Source organism: Amphiprion ocellaris, chromosome 6 (genome assembly GCF_022539595.1).
Source record: "Amphiprion ocellaris isolate individual 3 ecotype Okinawa chromosome 6, ASM2253959v1, whole genome shotgun sequence".
In the NCBI taxonomy this organism is placed as follows: Eukaryota; Metazoa; Chordata; class Actinopteri; family Pomacentridae; genus Amphiprion; species Amphiprion ocellaris.
Window position 1 is genome coordinate 1842376 of NC_072771.1, and position 18897 is coordinate 1861272.

At 41.4% G+C, this 18897-nt stretch overlaps 1 protein-coding gene across 1 annotated transcript; it reads left to right on the plus strand.

Annotated features, from left to right (window-relative positions):
* The first annotated feature begins 1908 nt into the window (after positions 1-1908).
* LOC111585553 (protein-lysine 6-oxidase) lies at positions 1909-17015 on the plus strand. Its single transcript, XM_023295102.3, has 7 exons — positions 1909-2627; positions 7027-7135; positions 8013-8144; positions 8886-9042; positions 13773-13868; positions 14125-14240; positions 15570-17015. The coding sequence occupies exons 1-7, from the start codon at positions 2090-2092 to the stop codon at positions 15574-15576; spliced, it is 1155 nt and encodes a 384-aa protein (XP_023150870.2). The 5' UTR covers positions 1909-2089; the 3' UTR covers positions 15577-17015.
* The last annotated feature ends 1882 nt before the right edge of the window (positions 17016-18897 follow it).

Consider the following 18897-nt stretch of genomic DNA (forward strand, 5'->3'; position numbering starts at 1 on the left):
TGTTTTAGCTGCTTTGTAGAATATTTGAGTAATAGTGGGCAGGTTAAGACTAATTCTGAACATAATTTTGTCATTTTGGACATGTTTTTAGTCATTGTGAACATGTTTTTTAATTGGATGGTTTCTTGTCATTTTGAACATGTTTTTGTAATTTTGAACATGTTTCTAGTAATTTTGGACAATTTTTTTGCAATTTTGAATATGTTTGTAGTAATTGTGAATACAGTTTAGGACACACATTTGTCCTTTTGGACATGTTTTTGTAATTCTGGACATGTTTCTAGTCAAACAACGTACCAAACTGTGACTTCAAAACCGAGTTATGCACCTAACTGAGTTTGTTTTAATCCCGTTACACAACAACTAACACCTGGTGATAGTTGAGGCTCCATTTATCTAAGTTTTTGTTTGCACCCTAATATGTTGTTGAGGAGAATGACCAAAGCTAAGCCGGTTTTCCAGAGAGCAGGTCAGTTATTCTTCCTAACCTGCAGGACTGTGTGGGTGGCTGCTGGAGGGTTTTACGGTTTTTCTTAAGGGAGGAAATTCTCACTCTGTAGGTGCTTCAATTTCAGCTGCTTCAGAGCATCCTGAGCTCTCAGCAGGAGGCCTGGGGTCATTTTTCCAATAAAAAACCAAACAAAGCATCTAAAACCGGCTGCACTGCACCTCTGGAAGCTCTGAAACATGCAGCAGCTGCAGACATTCACAGCTTTTATACTTTTAATGCAGAAAAACACACGTTTCTAGTCATTTTAATGCATTAAAACACTTTATCAAGCTGCAAATGCTTCCAGAAACATAAAAAGCTGAAAGAATTGGAGCATTTTGAGCCTTTTTATCCACCTTGGACCCTCCAGATACAGTTTTAAGTCCAAACCTTCAGATGTGAGTGAAATTAGAGAGCAGCTCTGACCACAGAGATAATCACTTTAATTACAGCTCATCCTGAGCACAGAAGACAATGAGGCCAAGACAAAGTTATTTTAGTCAAACTTCATTTTACTGCAGTTGTAGCTAAAAAAAAATCCCATTTTACTGCCTGGTTCCTCGCCTTGTGTTTCAGGATTTAGCCAGGTTCAGGGTTCTGCTCATGTTTGTGTCATTTTGGACACAATTCTGTCTTTTTGAACATGTTGCTAGTCATTTTGGACATTTTCTAGTTATTTTAGACATGTTTCAAGTCAATTTGGACATTTTCTAGTTATTTTAGACATGTTTCTAGTCCGTTTGGACATATCTTTGCCATTTGTGACATTTCTCTAGCCATTTTGGATATTTTTCTAGTCATTTTGAACATGTTTGTGTTATTCTAGACATGTTGCTAGTAACTTTTGAGTTGTTTCTGGTCATTCTGGACACAAGTCTGTCTTTTTGGATCATTTTAGACATGTTTCTAGTCATTTTGTACTTTGCACTTTGTACTTTGTAAATCCCGGATTCTCTGTCTTCATACTCGAATGTTTGTGACTTAAACAGATGCAGATTTGGACCACTGCTTTCACACTTTGTCCTTGACTTTCTTTTCTTCACTTTGTATTTTTCTGGCCTCAAGAAATTATAGTTCAGCGTTCAGCCAAACCAAAGACCTGCAGCAGCAACGGACGACGCCAAAGCTGCAACTTTACACAGAAAGAAGAAAGTTTGAAGCTTAAAAACCCAGAAGTCCTGAAGGGACATTCAGTCATCTGGAGCTGCTTCTTCTGACTCTTCTGTTCATTAAATAATGCTCTATTTTACTGCTTCTTTACACAGATCAATTCTCTAAATAAACACAAAATAATATTGTGTTTCTATAATTCACAGTAAATGTTTTCACTTCTACAGTGTAGACTAATAATAAACCAACATGGAGCCACTTCTTGGAGAGTTTCTCTAAAAGTTGACCCTGATTGAAAACAGCTGATTGGATCCAGAGGAAACACCTGAAACTGGACCTGAAACACCTTCATCTCCTCCTCTTCCTCCTCCTCTTCCTCCTCCTCCTCCTCCTCCTTCAGCTCCAACATTTCATTCAGACCTTCATCTGAGCAGCACAGAACCAGAACTTCTCTGCATCTTCGACCAGATAATCATTTATTTTTCCACCATGAAGGAGTTTTCTCTGGACCTCCTGCTGCTCTTCTTCTTCCTCTTCACCCTCCTGGATGCTTTGCGCGCTCAGGACGCCGCCGGTGACGAGGACGCGCTCCGCCGCGGGTTGACATGGCAACACAACGGGCACGTCTTCAGCATCCTGAGCCGCGGGGCTCAGTACCGGCCGTCGGCCCGGAGGCTGAGCGGTTCTCCCCGCCGCGGACACCCCGTGGTGCTCCTCAGTAACGACACGGTCCCCGCCGCGGCCCGCAGCTCCCCGCGCGTCCCCGCCGCCAGCAGTTCCGCGCAATTACGCACCGCGACGCGCCAACAGCAGCAGCAGCCCGGTGCCGGTACCGGTGCCGGTACCGGTCCCGGTACCGGGGAGTCCGAGCCGGTCCGACGGGAGGACATGATGGCGGGAGATGATCCGTACAACCCGTACAAGGCCTCCAACTACTACCCCTACTACAACTACTACAACTCCTACTACAGACCCAGACCCCGGACCCAGACCCAGAACGGATACGGAACCAGATACCACCAGAACGGTACCAGAACCGCCTCAACTCTACATGAAACACCATCATTAGCCTCAAGTCTGATTCCTCTTTAACTATCTCTGCTTTCTGCTCATCAAATCCTGTTAAACCTCATAAAATAACCAAACATGAGCCTTAATTTCTTCATTTTAAACCCTAGTTCTGAATAATTTCATGTCTCGTGTTTAAAATAAGTTTAATCCTCATTAAACAGTAAAACTCCTGACAGCCTGCATCATAAAGCTCAGAATACCATTTAAAGGCTCATTAGTGCTCAGCAGCTTCACTAATGTTGACTTAAATGAAGACAGATGTTCATTTTCTCCATTTCTGCCTCATAACGACTCTTTAAAGGAAGGTTTTCTGTTTTATTAAAATAAATAAACTTGATGCTTCTGTAGTTCTGTTCTAATCTGCTGCACTTTAAAGGAGTTTCCACCACATTTCATCCTAATTTTAATCCTCTAGAGTCTCAGGCCTTTGTCCACACGTAGCCGGGTATCTCACAAAATGAAGATATTTTTCTACGATTCGGCCTATCATCCACACGAAAACGCAGATTTACGTCATCAAAAACGATTCTTTTTAAAAACTCCGACCAAAGTGAAGATTTGCGAATTCTCCGTTTTATGCGTCTGCATGTGGACATCAGTAACCGGGGTTTTGCGTTTCGAAACGTCACCGCCTGCGACAAAATATGTTCTTACGTCACATATGCGACCTGTGTTTACATTGGGTAACAGTATGGATGCTCTCACAAGGTTTTGGACGCTGTTTCTTGTACAGGCGCTTTTTACTTGCTTGTTTTTACAAGCCCAGATACTGCTCCACATTCAACAACACAGGCGAAGGACGACGTTAAGGACGGTTATTCTCCACCACCTTGCTAGGATTTGGGGAACTACTGCCACCTAAAGGTCCGGCATGCTTATGAATGTGCTGAAAAACGCACTTATGCGGTTAGGTGTGGATGAAGTTTTTTTCTAAAAACGAGGTGGTGTGTATGTAAGTTTTTTTCTAGACGGAGGGGGAAGGATATTCGGTTTTACAAAAACCCTGCTATGTGTGGACAAGGCCTCAGAACGATTCCAGATAAAACCAGGGGGCGGGGTTAAACAGGCCCCGCCCCTTATTCTGTGATATCATGATGATTGACAGAAACATCAGCCTGTCAGGTTCAATTCAGAGCAGAACTGTCTAAAGTTTTACATTTAAATGAGCAGAAACTTAAATTTCAGCTCCATTTCAGACGTTTCTTATAGTTTGGTTTTTTCATTTAAATGTCCTTTTAGATTCTTGCTTTTAGTCACTTTTTACTCTGAGTTTGCTTTTTATTAAGTCAGTGTTCAACTGGTTTAGGATCCAAGACAAAAACTAAAAAACAAACAAATAAAAAACAAATCAAAGCACATCAAAAGCTACATCTTTAAGTTTAGGCACCAAAACTATTTGGTTAAGTTTCAACAAAAAAATAAACAAAGGCAAGGCATTTTTATTTGTATTGTTTGGAGTAGCTCTATGTTCTTCACATAGAAACAAATGAAACATGGATAAAGGAAAGTTTTTAACCTGGACTTGAAAATCTGAACGTTTGCTGCTGACCATAACCCCTGGTAGCTTGTTCTATTTGTGTGGAACATAACAGCTAAATGCTGCTTCATCATGTTTGATTTGAACTCTGGGCTCGACTATCTGACCTGTAGATCTCAGAGCTCTCCTGGTTTATGTTCCATTAACAGGTCATTAATGTGTTCTGTACCCACTCAGAGACTGATAGACCAGAACTTTAAAATCTATTCTATGGCTGACTGGAACCAGTGTAAAGACTTTAGAACTGGACTGACGTTCTGGTCTCTTAGTTCTGGTCAACACTCGACTGTCTAATGCTTTTTTGGTTTAGTCCAATCAGAAGGTCGTTCCAGAAGTCCAGTCTACTGGAGATGAAAGCATGAAGAAACTTCTCCTGGTCTTTTGTGGACATGAATCCCTGAAGTCTGGATCTGTTCTTTAGCTGATAGAAGGCTGTCTTAGTGATTGATCTGACTGCTGGAGGTCAGATCTTTCAGCACACCAAGGTTTCAGACCTGGTCTTTAGTTTCTAGGGATTGTGACTCAAGATATTTACTATCAATGGTCCTTTTCTCTTTGTTGGCAAAAACAATTGTCTCAGTTCTGTCCTAGTTTAACTGAAGGACATGTTGGTTCATCCAATTATTGACTTGCTCTTGGCAGCAACACAATGATCCTATTGGACGGTGGTCATCTGGGGACAGTTCTAGATATATCTGTGTATTGTCAGCATAACAATGATAGTTAACATTTGAGTTCTGGAGGATGTGACCCAGAGGCAGCATCTATAGGGACTGACCATTGACATACTCCATATGTCATAACCACTCCATCGGATTCATGACTTCCAATAGTCACAACATAACTCTGCTCCTCCAAGTCAGACTTGAACCCGTCTAGAACTGTTCCTTTGAGTCCTGCCCAAGTTTCCAACCAGCAGTAAACTGTGATCCAGTGTCAAACGCAGCACGTAGATCCAATAAGACAAGAACTCACGCCTTGCCCGAGTCAGTGTTCAATCTTATAGCATTAGCAGGCTAACAAACAAAAAAACAACAAAACAAACAATCTACTTGGTTAAGTTTTTTCTCTTAAAGAATGTCATTAAGTTCAGACACTAAAACTACCTGATTAACTTTTAGCAACAAACTACTTGGCTAAATTTAGGCCACAAAACTAACTGGTAAAGTTTAATCAAGAAAACTAGTTGGTTACATTTCGGATCCAAGACTACTTGGTTTAACCAACAAAAGTACTTTGGCTTAAAAAGTTGCACCTGAACGCACCACAAGCACTAATCTGTTGCACATCTTTCTGTAATTGATCACAAGAGAGCATTTCAGACTTTTCTGACTGGTTCAAGTCGATGATTTTCTTTTTCAGATCTTTACTGAGCTCCTCAGACTTTCCCACTGTAGTGTTTGAGTCTAATGAGTGGATCTAATTGGTTCTATTTAAAGTGGATCAGAGGAGTCAGCAGCTGTAGTTGAACGTAATTGTTACAACTCGGCTCCTCAGTTGTAGCAAAGATGCGGAGAACCACCACTGTACCATGCTAAACAAAACTTTTATTGCCAAACAAAAGAATCTATCACTGCTGCCAAGGCCCAAATCAGCCAGATCTCTACGAGGGACTGGAGCTCCACGGACACACTGCTCCTGCCAGCGAGACCTCGACTAGAAAAGGAGAGCGATTAAATGCAGCTGAGCCACTGATTGCAGATGGAGCTCAGTCAGGTGGCGACACTCAGCTCCTGATCAGTAACATCTGGTGGCAAGCTGGAGGGTCGTCACATCATCACTCACAACGAGTTAAGAAGCCTATTTAAGAGCCATTTTAAACATTTAATTATGTTCTTTAAAAACAAAATCATAATTTAAATGTACCATGAGCTTTTTAAATGTGATAAAAGATGAGAAAAACAAGAAATTTACATTTTTAAAAAGCGAGAGGCATCAAATTTTTGACATTTTCCTTGAAATTTTGCTCGATCATCTAAATATTTGTTAATTTACAGCAAAATCTGCAAATATTTTAATCATAAATTAGTTTGGGTATTTTTTAAAGAAGAAAGTCTAAATTGTCTAATGAGTTGATTTAAGGGGTTCTATTTAAACTGAGGGCTGCACAGTGGTGTAGTGGTTAGCACTTTCGCCTTGCAGCTAGAAGATCCCTGGTTCGCGTCCCGGCTTTCCCGGGATCTTTCTGCATGGAGTTTGCATGTTCTCCCTGTGCATGCGTGGGTTTTCTCCGGGTACTCCGGCTTCCTCCCACAGTCCAAAAATATGCTGAGGTTAATTGATCATTCTAAATTGCCCGTAGGTGTGAATGTGAGAGTGATTGTTTGTCTCTGTATGTAGCCCTGTGACAGACTGGTGACCTGTCTAGGGTGTCCCCTGCCTTCACCTGAGTCAGCTGGGATAGACTCCAGCCCCCCATGACCCTAGTGAGGATTAAGTGGTGTATAGATAATGGATGGATGGATGGATGGATGGATGGATGGATGGATGGATGGATGGATGGATGGATGGATGGATGGATGGATGGATGGATGGATGGATGGATGGATGGATGGATGGATGAATGGATGGATGGATGGATGGATGGATGGATGGATGTTTAAACTGGCTCAGAGGAGTCAGCAGCTGTAGTCAAATGGAATCACGAGCAAGGAGTAAAAAGGCCACGAAACTAAGAAAATCTGATTAACACAACTTTCTACATCACTAAAACTGATTATCTAAGTTTCTGTGAGTATATTTTTGACCCGTATTTCCAGAAAACCTTTAATAAACCTATAAAAGAACCAACATAATGATTGTTCCATTCTGGTTCCAGGTCTTCCTGATCTGGTTCCTGATCCGTACTACATCCAGATCGCCTCCTATGTCCAGAGGATGTCGATGTTCAACCTGCGCTGTGCTGCTGAGGAGAACTGCCTCGCCACGTAACAACACACTCTGCAGCTTTTAGCGTTTTATTTAATACGATAAAGGTTTTAGAGAAATCCACCAATCAGCTGCTAGCTTCATTCTTCTTCAATGAGGTCAGAAACTTTTAGCTGAGCAGCAAAATATGAACAGAAATTAGCTATTTATTCTCTAACAAGGCACCAGTTGTGTGTTTTCACATATTTAAAATGTGTTTACATCACTGTATGAAGCTAATTTAAGTTCATTTCTATAAAACAATCACAGTTTGACTAAATATTACCTTGAATCTTCCCCATTAATGCAGATTTTATCATTTTTAGCTTAAATAGAATAGCCTTTATTAGCCGTTAGCCTGTAAACAGAACATTATCTCATTAAATATCCACTCATTTCTGATTCATTCCACAACAGCGTAGAAGCAGCTTCTAATTCTTGTTTCTTTTTGTCAAATCCAAGGTTTTTATTTCTATTTTTCAACATAATAAATCAGAAAATACCGTTACAATCAATTTTTGCCGTCTTTTAGGGAGCCAAACATTTCATAAATGACCTTCAGAGTATAAATAGGAATAAAATGGGAAAGTTTAGTGTATCTAAGTGATGTCAAAGTGAAGATTTCTGTGTCAGAATTGCAGAAAAAGTTAATTTTGAGATATTTATCATAAAATCTATAGACGTTAATTGACATAATACACAACCAAATGTGTATCTTCGATAGAAAACCCATTATGGGAGCTAAATATTGTGACAGTGGAACTTAAAAGCTGTAAATATGTTATTTTGCTCAATTCATTACTTAATAAAACATCTTCTAGCTGAGTAACTAATAACTAACTAGTAACTTCCTAATAATTATGTGTATTCCCTGATTAATTGTTAATATTTCTGCAGCTCGGCTCGTTATGCTCAGGACTACGACACCAGAGTTCTGCTGAGGTTTCCTCAGAGGGTGAAGAATCAGGGAACCGCCGACTTCCTGCCCAGCAAACCGCGATACGCCTGGGAGTGGCACAGCTGTCACAAGTAGGTGGAGAGTAATCCACTACTTTTACTCTAGAGTAATCCACTGCTTCTACTCTAGTCACAAGTAGGTGGAGAATACCAGTACTTCTTCTCTAAAGAAACCCACTGCTTCTATTCTCCAGTAACCCAGTACTTCTACTCCAGTACTGTTAGGAAGTACCACTATGAGCCATTTATGCTGCTCTGCACTTTAACTGCGCCACGTTTCAGACAGAAATACACAGAAAACAAACACAACAAAAACCATGAATAAATGTAGAACCTTGGGCAGCAAAGATGCCAGATTTCCATGTTTCTCTTCATTAGATGGACCAGGTTCTATCAATCATTAAAGAAAAAAACAGTAAAGATTGTTGTGGTTTTATGGTCAAACATTTCATAAGAACGAATTACAGTGATTTAAAAATACAGATGTTTGATGTTTTTAACATTATTTTGGTCTTCTTAATGAATTCAGACACTAAAACTACTGATTATATTTAGTCCAAAACACAACACAGTGTTGTACTTTTACATTTTATGGTGGTTAACTGTTTAGATAAGTTAGAATTTATCATAATTTATTTAGACAGATTATTACCGGTGAACAGATGTTTACTGTAACTTTACAGGAAACTCTGTCGAAGAGAATTCCACAAGTGATGGAGGCAGATAAAGAGAGTCCCAGGAAACATTTTACTGCATAATGTGTACTTTTACTCGGATACTTGTGTACTATTACTCATGTTCCTTCCTGTTCAGTCACTTCCACAGCATGGATGAGTTCAGCCTCTACGAGCTGCTGGACGTTCAGACTCAGAGTCCAGTAGCTGAAGGTCATAAAGCCAGTTTCTGTCTGGAGGATACGTCCTGTGACCCCGGATACTACCGACGCTTCGCCTGTACTTCACACACACAGGTACAAATACTACCGACGCTTCGCCTGTACTTCACACACACAGGTACAAATACTACCGACGCTTCGCCTGTACTTCACACACACAGGTACAAATACTACCGACGCTTCGCCTGTACTTCACACACACAGGTACAAATACTACCGACGCTTCGCCTGTACTTCACACACACAGGTACAAATACTACCGACGCTTCGCCTGTACTTCACACACACAGGTACAAATACTACCGACGCTCCGCCTGTACTTCACACACACAGGTACAAATACTACCGACGCTTCGCCTGTACTTCACACACACAGGTACAAATACTACCGACGCTTCGCCTGTACTTCACACACACAGGTACAAATACTACCGACGCTTCGCCTGTACTTCACACACACAGGTACAAATACTACCGACGCTTCGCCTGTACTTCACACACACAGGTACAAATACTACCGACGCTTCGCCTGTACTTCACACACACAGGTACAAATACTACCGACGCTTCGCCTGTACTTCACACACACAGGTACAAATACTACCGACGCTTCGCCTGTACTTCACACACACAGGTACAAATACTACCGACGCTTCGCCTGTACTTCACACACACAGGTACAAATACTACCGACGCTTCGCCTGTACTTCACACACACAGGTACAAATACTACCGACGCTTCGCCTGTACTTCACACACACAGGTACAAATACTACCGACGCTTCGCCTGTACTTCACACACACAGGTACAAATACTACCGACGCTTCGCCTGTACTTCACACACACAGGTACAAATACTACCGACGCTTCGCCTGTACTTCACACACACAGGTACAAATACTACCGACGCTTCGCCTGTACTTCACACACACAGGTACAAATACTACCGACGCTTCGCCTGTACTTCACACACACAGGTACAAATACTACCGACGCTTCGCCTGTACTTCACACACACAGGTACAAATACTACCGACGCTTCGCCTGTACTTCACACACACAGGTACAAATACTACCGACACGCCGCCTGTACTTCACACACACAGGTACAAATACTACCGACGCTTCGCCTCTACTTCACACACACAGGTACAAATACTACCGACGCTTCGCCTCTACTTCACACACACAGGTACAAATACTACCGACGCTTCGCCTGTACTTCACACACACAGGTACAAATACTACCGACGCTTCGCCTGTACTTCACACACACAGGTACAAATACTACCGACGCTCCGCCTGTACTTCACACACACAGGTACAAATACTACCGACGCTTCGCCTGTACTTCACACACACAGGTACAAATACTACCGACGCTTCGCCTGTACTTCACACACACAGGTACAAATACTACCGACGCTTCGCCTGTACTTCACACACACAGGTACAAATACTACCGACGCTTCGCCTGTACTTCACACACACAGGTACAAATACTACCGACGCTTCGCCTGTACTTCACACACACAGGTACAAATACTACCGACGCTTCGCCTCTACTTCACACACACAGGTACAAATACTACCGACGCTTCGCCTGTACTTCACACACACAGGTACAAATACTACCGACGCTTCGCCTGTACTTCACACACACAGGTACAAATACTACCGACGCTCCGCCTGTACTTCACACACACAGGTACAAATACTACCGACGCTTCGCCTGTACTTGACACACACAGGTACAAATACTACCGACGCTTCGCCTGTACTTCACACACACAGGTACAAATACTACCGACGCTTCGCCTGTACTTCACACACACAGGTACAAATACTACCGACGCTTCGCCTGTACTTCACACACACAGGTACAAATACTACCGACGCTTCGCCTGTACTTCACACACACAGGTACAAATACTACCGACGCTCCGCCTGTACTTCACACACACAGGTACAAATACTACCGACGCTTCGCCTGTACTTCACACACACAGGTACAAATACTACCGACGCTTCGCCTGTACTTCACACACACAGGTACAAATACTACCGACGCTTCGCCTGTACTTCACACACACAGGTACAAATACTACCGACGCTTCGCCTCTACTTCACACACACAGGTACAAATACTACCGACGCTCCGCCTGTACTTCACACACACAGGTACAAATACTACCGACGCTTCGCCTGTACTTCACACACACAGGTACAAATACTACCGACGCTTCGCCTGTACTTCACACACACAGGTACAAATACTACCGACGCTTCGCCTGTACTTCACACACACAGGTACAAATACTACCGACGCTTCGCCTGTACTTCACACACACAGGTACAAATACTACCGACGCTTCGCCTGTACTTCACACACACAGGTACAAATACTACCGACGCTTCGCCTGTACTTCACACACACAGGTACAAATACTACCGACGCTTCGCCTGTACTTCACACACACAGGTACAAATACTACCGACGCTTCGCCTGTACTTCACACACACAGGTACAAATACTACCGACGCTTCGCCTGTACTTCACACACACAGGTACAAATACTACCGACGCTTCGCCTGTACTTCACACACACAGGTACAAATACTACCGACGCTTCGCCTGTACTTCACACACACAGGTACAAATACTACCGACGCTTCGCCTGTACTTCACACACACAGGTACAAATACTACCGACGCTTCGCCTGTACTTCACACACACAGGTACAAATACTACCGACGCTTCGCCTGTACTTCACACACACAGGTACAAATACTACCGACGCTTCGCCTGTACTTCACACACACAGGTACAAATACTACCGACGCTTCGCCTGTACTTCACACACACAGGTACAAATACTACCGACGCTTCGCCTGTACTTCACACACACAGGTACAAATACTACCGACGCTTCGCCTGTACTTCACACACACAGGTACAAATACTACCGACGCTTCGCCTGTACTTCACACACACAGGTACAAATACTACCGACACGCCGCCTGTACTTCACACACACAGGTACAAATACTACCGACGCTTCGCCTCTACTTCACACACACAGGTACAAATACTACCGACGCTTCGCCTGTACTTCACACACACAGGTACAAATACTACCGACGCTTCGCCTGTACTTCACACACACAGGTACAAATACTACCGACGCTCCGCCTGTACTTCACACACACAGGTACAAATACTACCGACGCTTCGCCTGTACTTCACACACACAGGTACAAATACTACCGACGCTTCGCCTGTACTTCACACACACAGGTACAAATACTACCGACGCTTCGCCTGTACTTCACACACACAGGTACAAATACTACCGACGCTTCGCCTCTACTTCACACACACAGGTACAAATACTACCGACGCTTCGCCTGTACTTCACACACACAGGTACAAATACTACCGACGCTTCGCCTGTACTTCACACACACAGGTACAAATACTACCGACGCTCCGCCTGTACTTCACACACACAGGTACAAATACTACCGACGCTTCGCCTGTACTTGACACACACAGGTACAAATACTACCGACGCTTCGCCTGTACTTCACACACACAGGTACAAATACTACCGACGCTTCGCCTGTACTTCACACACACAGGTACAAATACTACCGACGCTTCGCCTGTACTTCACACACACAGGTACAAATACTACCGACGCTTCGCCTGTACTTCACACACACAGGTACAAATACTACCGACACGCCGCCTGTACTTCACACACACAGGTACAAATACTACCGACGCTTCGCCTGTACTTCACACACACAGGTACAAATACTACCGACGCTTCGCCTGTACTTCACACACACAGGTACAAATACTACCGATGCTTCGCCTGTACAGGAGGTCCTCGGTTTACGACATCATCGACCTACAGCGTTTTGTCATTTCATCAGAACTGGTTACGTGGAACTAGTTGTCAATAAATACGTCGTCATGGTGCTATCAGACAGCTTTGTTTCCATTCTCTGGTTGTAGTCCACCTTGGATTGTGCTACATTCACTAACTTTCTGTCCTTCATTATGGCTCCCAGCGGAGGTCAGACTCTTCTGATGCTTGGAAGAAAAGGAAAGCCGTCTCCATGGAAGTGAAATTAGATAGAATAAAATGCTGGGAACAGGAGGAAACACCGACCAACATGGGTCAAGATGTAAAAACAGGTCAACATATTGTAGCGACCCTCTGTGATGAATGAGTAAGACTTTATCTGGTTCTCTGCTGGTTTATTGAACCTTCATACAGGCTACTGTGGACCGTAGCCAACACCAGAATAACTAGAAAAACCCCATAACTTAGCTCCAGAATTAGCCGCCGTTCCCAGCTCTCTCTATTGCTGACTCTCAGCCAATCAGAGGTGAGCTAACTAAACATGGCACGTTCACTGACATCAGGGAAATCTGGAACTGAACAATAAACATTGAAACCTCAACATCAACAACAATATCAGTCCGTTACAATATTCTGTTATCTTCTAGTAAAATGATTCATACATGCATGAAAGTCTTTGGTTTTCATGAAGAACTGATCGATATCATGATGCACGTGACGGGTTTGTTTACATTTTCAACCAACTTAAAGCAACACACAGGTAAAAGCAACCAGACTCTCTAAAAACTGCAGTAATACACACAATAAAAAGTAAAAGAACGAACAAAAATGCTCTCAAACACCAATAATAACAATATTAAATACATGTTTGAATGTTTATTTAGTGATTTATCCAGTAAAAGGTAGTGATTGTGAGTTTTCCTTCCAGGGTTTGAGTCCCGGCTGCTACGACACCTACAACGCTGACATCGACTGTCAGTGGATCGACATCACCGACGTTAGTCCTGGAAAATACATCCTCAAGGTCTGAACCCTGGGGAGAGTACATAAAATACTATCTCTGTCCTTCTACAGAGAGTATTCTGAGATTATTAGTCAGTAAAACACTCATCAGAGCTCTAAATACTGAAAATACGCCCCACTAAATACACAGTTTGAGTATAAAAACTACAATCAATTTGAGCCTTTTTAAATGAAGCTTCTGTGTCTGTACTTGTACTTAAAGCTCAGTAAACCAGCAGATAATACTATAACTGCTGCTGTACTGTGTTTCCCTGCAGGTTACAGTAAATCCCAGACAGCAGGTTCCAGAGTCCAACTTCAACAACAATGTGGTTCGATGTGACGTCCAGTACACCGGAACGTCTGCTCACATCTCTGGATGCAGCATGACGGCGTAAGAATGAAATACTGGTACCTAATATGATGCTGCCACCACCATGCTTCATATCATGATGCTGCCACCACCATGCTTCATATCATGATGCTGCCACCACCATGCTTCACATCATGATGCTGCCACCACCATGCTTCACACCATGATGCTGCCACCACCATGCTTCACATCATGATGCTGCCACCACCATGCTTCATGCCATGATGCTGCCACCACCATGCTTCACATCATGATGCTGCCACCACCATGCTTCATATCATGATGCTGCCACCACCATGCTTCACATCATGATGCTGCCACCACCATGCTTCACATCATGATGCTGCCACCACCGTGCTTCACACCATGATGCTGCCACCACCGTGCTTCACATCATGATGCTGCCACCACCGTGCTTCACATCATGATGCTGCCACCACCGTGCTTCACATCATGATGCTGCCACCACCGTGCTTCACATCATGATGCTGCCACCACCGTGCTTCACATCATGATGCTGCCACCACCGTGCTTCACATCATGATGCTGCCACCACCATGCTTCACATCATGATGCTGCCACCACCATGCTTCATATCATGATGCTGCCACCACCATGCTTCACATCATGATGCTGCCACCACCATGCTTCATATCATGATGCTGCCACCACCATGCTTCACATCATGATGCTGCCACCACCATGCTTCACATCATGATGCTGCCACCACCATGCTTCATATCATGATGCTGCCACCACCATGCTTCACATCATGATGCTGCCACCACCATGCTTCACATCATGATGCTGCCACCACCATGCTTCATATCATGATGCTGCCACCACCATGCTTCATATCATGATGCTGCCACCACCATGCTTCACATCATCATGATGCTGCCACCACCATGCTTCACATCATCATGATGCTGCCACCACCATGCTTCATATCATGATGCTTCCACCACCGTGCTTCACATCATGATGCTGCCACCACCATGCTTCACATCATGATGCTGCCACCACCATGCTTCACATCATGATGCTGCCACCACCATGCTTCATATCATGATGCTGCTACCACCATGCTTCATATGATGATGCTGCCACCACCATGCTTCACATCATGATGCTGCCACCACCATGCATATAGGAGTCATAGGTGTATTGGTGACCTCCTTTGACTTTCCTTTGTCGAAATCTGTTTTCACTTTGACAAGAAAGAGTCTCATTACTGTGAATTCTTGTCAACCAAAAGACAAAGTAAATTGAGCCTGATTAATCCTGTTTTTATTTTTTTTAGTTCATCGATCAATGATCAATACTTCTGCTTGTCTTTGCTTCTTCCAGCTACTGAGATGAATCCTCCAACGTGAGCCTGAAGATGGCGACAAACAGGAGTCAAAGTTTGTTCACGTGTGATTTAAATAATTTGGTTTAGAAACAGAATAAAGATCAAATCAGCTGCAGTATTTTCAGACTAGTAAAGGTGAAATATTTACATTTTATAAAACGATGCGTCAGGTGACAGTTTTCTAAAGCAGCAGAAGTGGAAAACGAAGAGTTAATTTATTCCATTTCCTGTTTTCAGTGCAGTACTGGTGGAGTTCTGTAATACTTTAGTTTTTTACTGCTTCCTTTCTCTGACAGCTGAACTTCTTATTTTTTCTTACTTTACAGATGTTTAACACTAAACTTACTGAAATAAGCTTCTTCTAACCACCAGATTATTCGATAAGAAAGTTTTTTAATTATTTTTTGATAAGACATCAGTACTGGGAAGCTTTTATTTCAGACTTTTTTCTCCTTTTGATTCTTTAAAGACAGGCATCTTAAATAAATTAACATTGTTTTCTGATTTACAGTCTAATATTAAAAAAAACACTTTCATGCATGTTTTATTTCTGCTTTCATAAAGTGCTTTTTATATTTTAAACAATGTGATATTTTACCTGCAATGTTTTCAACTTTCTGGACATTTTCACAAAAAAATATCACATTTTTCAGTTCTTAATATGGGTAATTTTTTTCTTTCATTTAACAGCAATTATTTTTTTGTAGATTTAAACACAGTAAAATAGTTTAAATTTACAGTCAGACATTGTAAAAGAACAAATTGCTTTTTGTAAAAATACAGATTTATTTTTTCTGTGATTTTACGAGATATCTAGAATTAACAAAAGAGAAAAAATCTGTAGCTTTTTCTATTTGTATTTTATTCCATTTTTCAATATTAAATATACAATTTAAAAAACAAGCAAACAGCGGAATACGGTGATTCAAAAATGTAAAAACATTGCAAATAAAATTGATTTCAGATAAAGCTAAATTTAGTAAACTTCTACACCGTTTTTATTTCAATTTTTTCCTTGATTTGTTTTTAAATCTGCAAAATTACAGTTAATCGATTAAAAAATACAGATAAAAACATTCATTTCTTCACGATGAAGTTCTGTTTTCTGGATATTAATTACTGTTTTTTTCTCACAAGTATGAAAGTTAAACTACACAAACAATACAGAAAGTCTCCCATGGCAACAGAGTGGTTGCCTGGTAACCAGATGTATGGATGTAAACAAGGACAACATCCTCCTGTGTATTTTGATCATCATGGTTTACTGGTGCTGTAGAGTAGATCTCTGGTTTTTGGTGCTATTTTTATTTTTATTCTTTTTTTGTCCCTGAACTCAAAGTGTGTGTTTGTCTTGTGTAAAGTGTGTGCTTGTAACCATGGCAACCTGCATCTTATCATCTCCCTGCTTCATAACGCTTCAATAAAGTTTGCTTCAATGTCAACTCTTTCAGTTGTGTTTTTTTTATCTTCTTTCTGGACCATCATTGGCGATTGGCGGTTCGAAAAAAAGACGAGAGAAAGTTCCCGCCAAATGTCAGAACAGAGTGAATGGGGCGTCAGAGTTAATAACTGTAATAATTAAAAGTAAAATCAGGAAATATAAGTTTAGTTTGATGTTTTTTCTCTTCAGGTTTTCATTTTTGGAACCAAATAGTTTCATATTTACTGTCTTTTTTGTTTTTTTAAATTTCTTCCTGGACCATCTTGGCGGTTGGCGGTTAGCAAAAAAGGTGGGAGAAAGTTCCCACCAAATGTCAGAACAGGCTGAATGGAGACTCACAATTTAGAAGTTGAATAATTAAAAGTAAAAACAGAAAATAAAGAAGTTTTGGATTTAGTTTGATGTTTTTTTCTCCTCAGGTTTTCATGTTTCGAACCAAACAGTTTAATATTTAGTGGGGGTTTTTTTTGTTTTTTTTTAAACTTCTTCCTGGACCGTCATGGTGGTTGATGGTAAGCAACAAAAGGCGGGAGCAAGTTCCCGCCAAATGTCAGAACAGGCTGAATGGAGAGTCACACTTTAGAATTTTAATAATTAAAAGTAAAATCAGAAAATAAAAGTTTAATTTGATGTTTTTTTCTTCAGATTTTCATGTTTGGAACCAAACAGTTTAATATTTTGCTTTTTTCACTCTTTCTTATCTTTACTTCTGCCTTCCTTTTCTGTTCTTCCTTTCCAACTTTTCATCTTTACATTTTTTCCTTCCTTTAATTCTGTTCATCTTCTCATTTTCTATTTCCTTTGCGTCTTTCTCTTTATTTCTTCTTAATCGTTTCTCTCTTTACATTGTTCTTTCTTTTATTTTTAAAATTTTTTTTAACAAATTTCTGGCTTTTATTCGTTCTTTCTGTTTATGTTTCTTTACATCAACTATTTATTTTTTCCTAATCGCTTTCCTTTCTTTATCCTACGTTACACCTTTGTCTTTCTTTCTTTCTTTTTTCTTTCTTTCTCTCTCTGTTTGTCTTTCTTTCTTTCTTTGTCTGTTTTACGTTCTTTCTTTAGTTTTTTTTTTCTTTTTGTCTTTTTTCTGTCTGTCCTTCTTTGTTTTTCATTTCTTTTCTTATTTTCTCTCCCAGTTCCACCAGCAGATGTCACAGTTCTTGAACCAGTTCTCTGTTATTCTCTGTTATTATCATCCAGGGTCTGGTCATGGAAACATTCTGAGAGCATTTAAAGAACCCTCTGTGGTTTTTCTGCCTCCCAGTCGGCCTGAATGTTATGTAAGAGGAGGATGATTTTAGAGGCTGGAACTGAACACGCTGTTATTATGAAGGAACCCAACTTGACAGGAAGCAGCACAACCAGAACTTTTAAATATTTAACTTCTACCGCTTTCACTATTCTACCCAGATGCTCTGCACAGACTCGTATAAACTTTTTAATGTTTCTAAAATAAAATATTTCCATTAAAACCTGTAATGTTTCATTAAATATCATAAATTCATTGTGATGACCCACAAAAACACTCAAAAAAATTAAAAAACACTACAAACTAGTAAAATAAGTGACTGAAAATATATAAAATGACACTAATTGAACATGAAATGCAAAGTTCTGATCAGATTCCCCACCGTGACTTGATTTATCCATCCATCCATCCATTATCTATACACCACTTAATCCTCACTAGGGTCATGGGGTGCTGGAGTCTATCCCAGCTGACTCAGGTGAAGGCAGGGGACACCCTAGACAGGTCACCAGTCTGTCACAGGGCTACATACAGAGACAAACAATCACTCTCACATTCACACCTACGGGCAATTTAGAATGATCAATTAACCTCAGCATATTTTTGGACTGTGGGAGGAAGCCGGAGTACC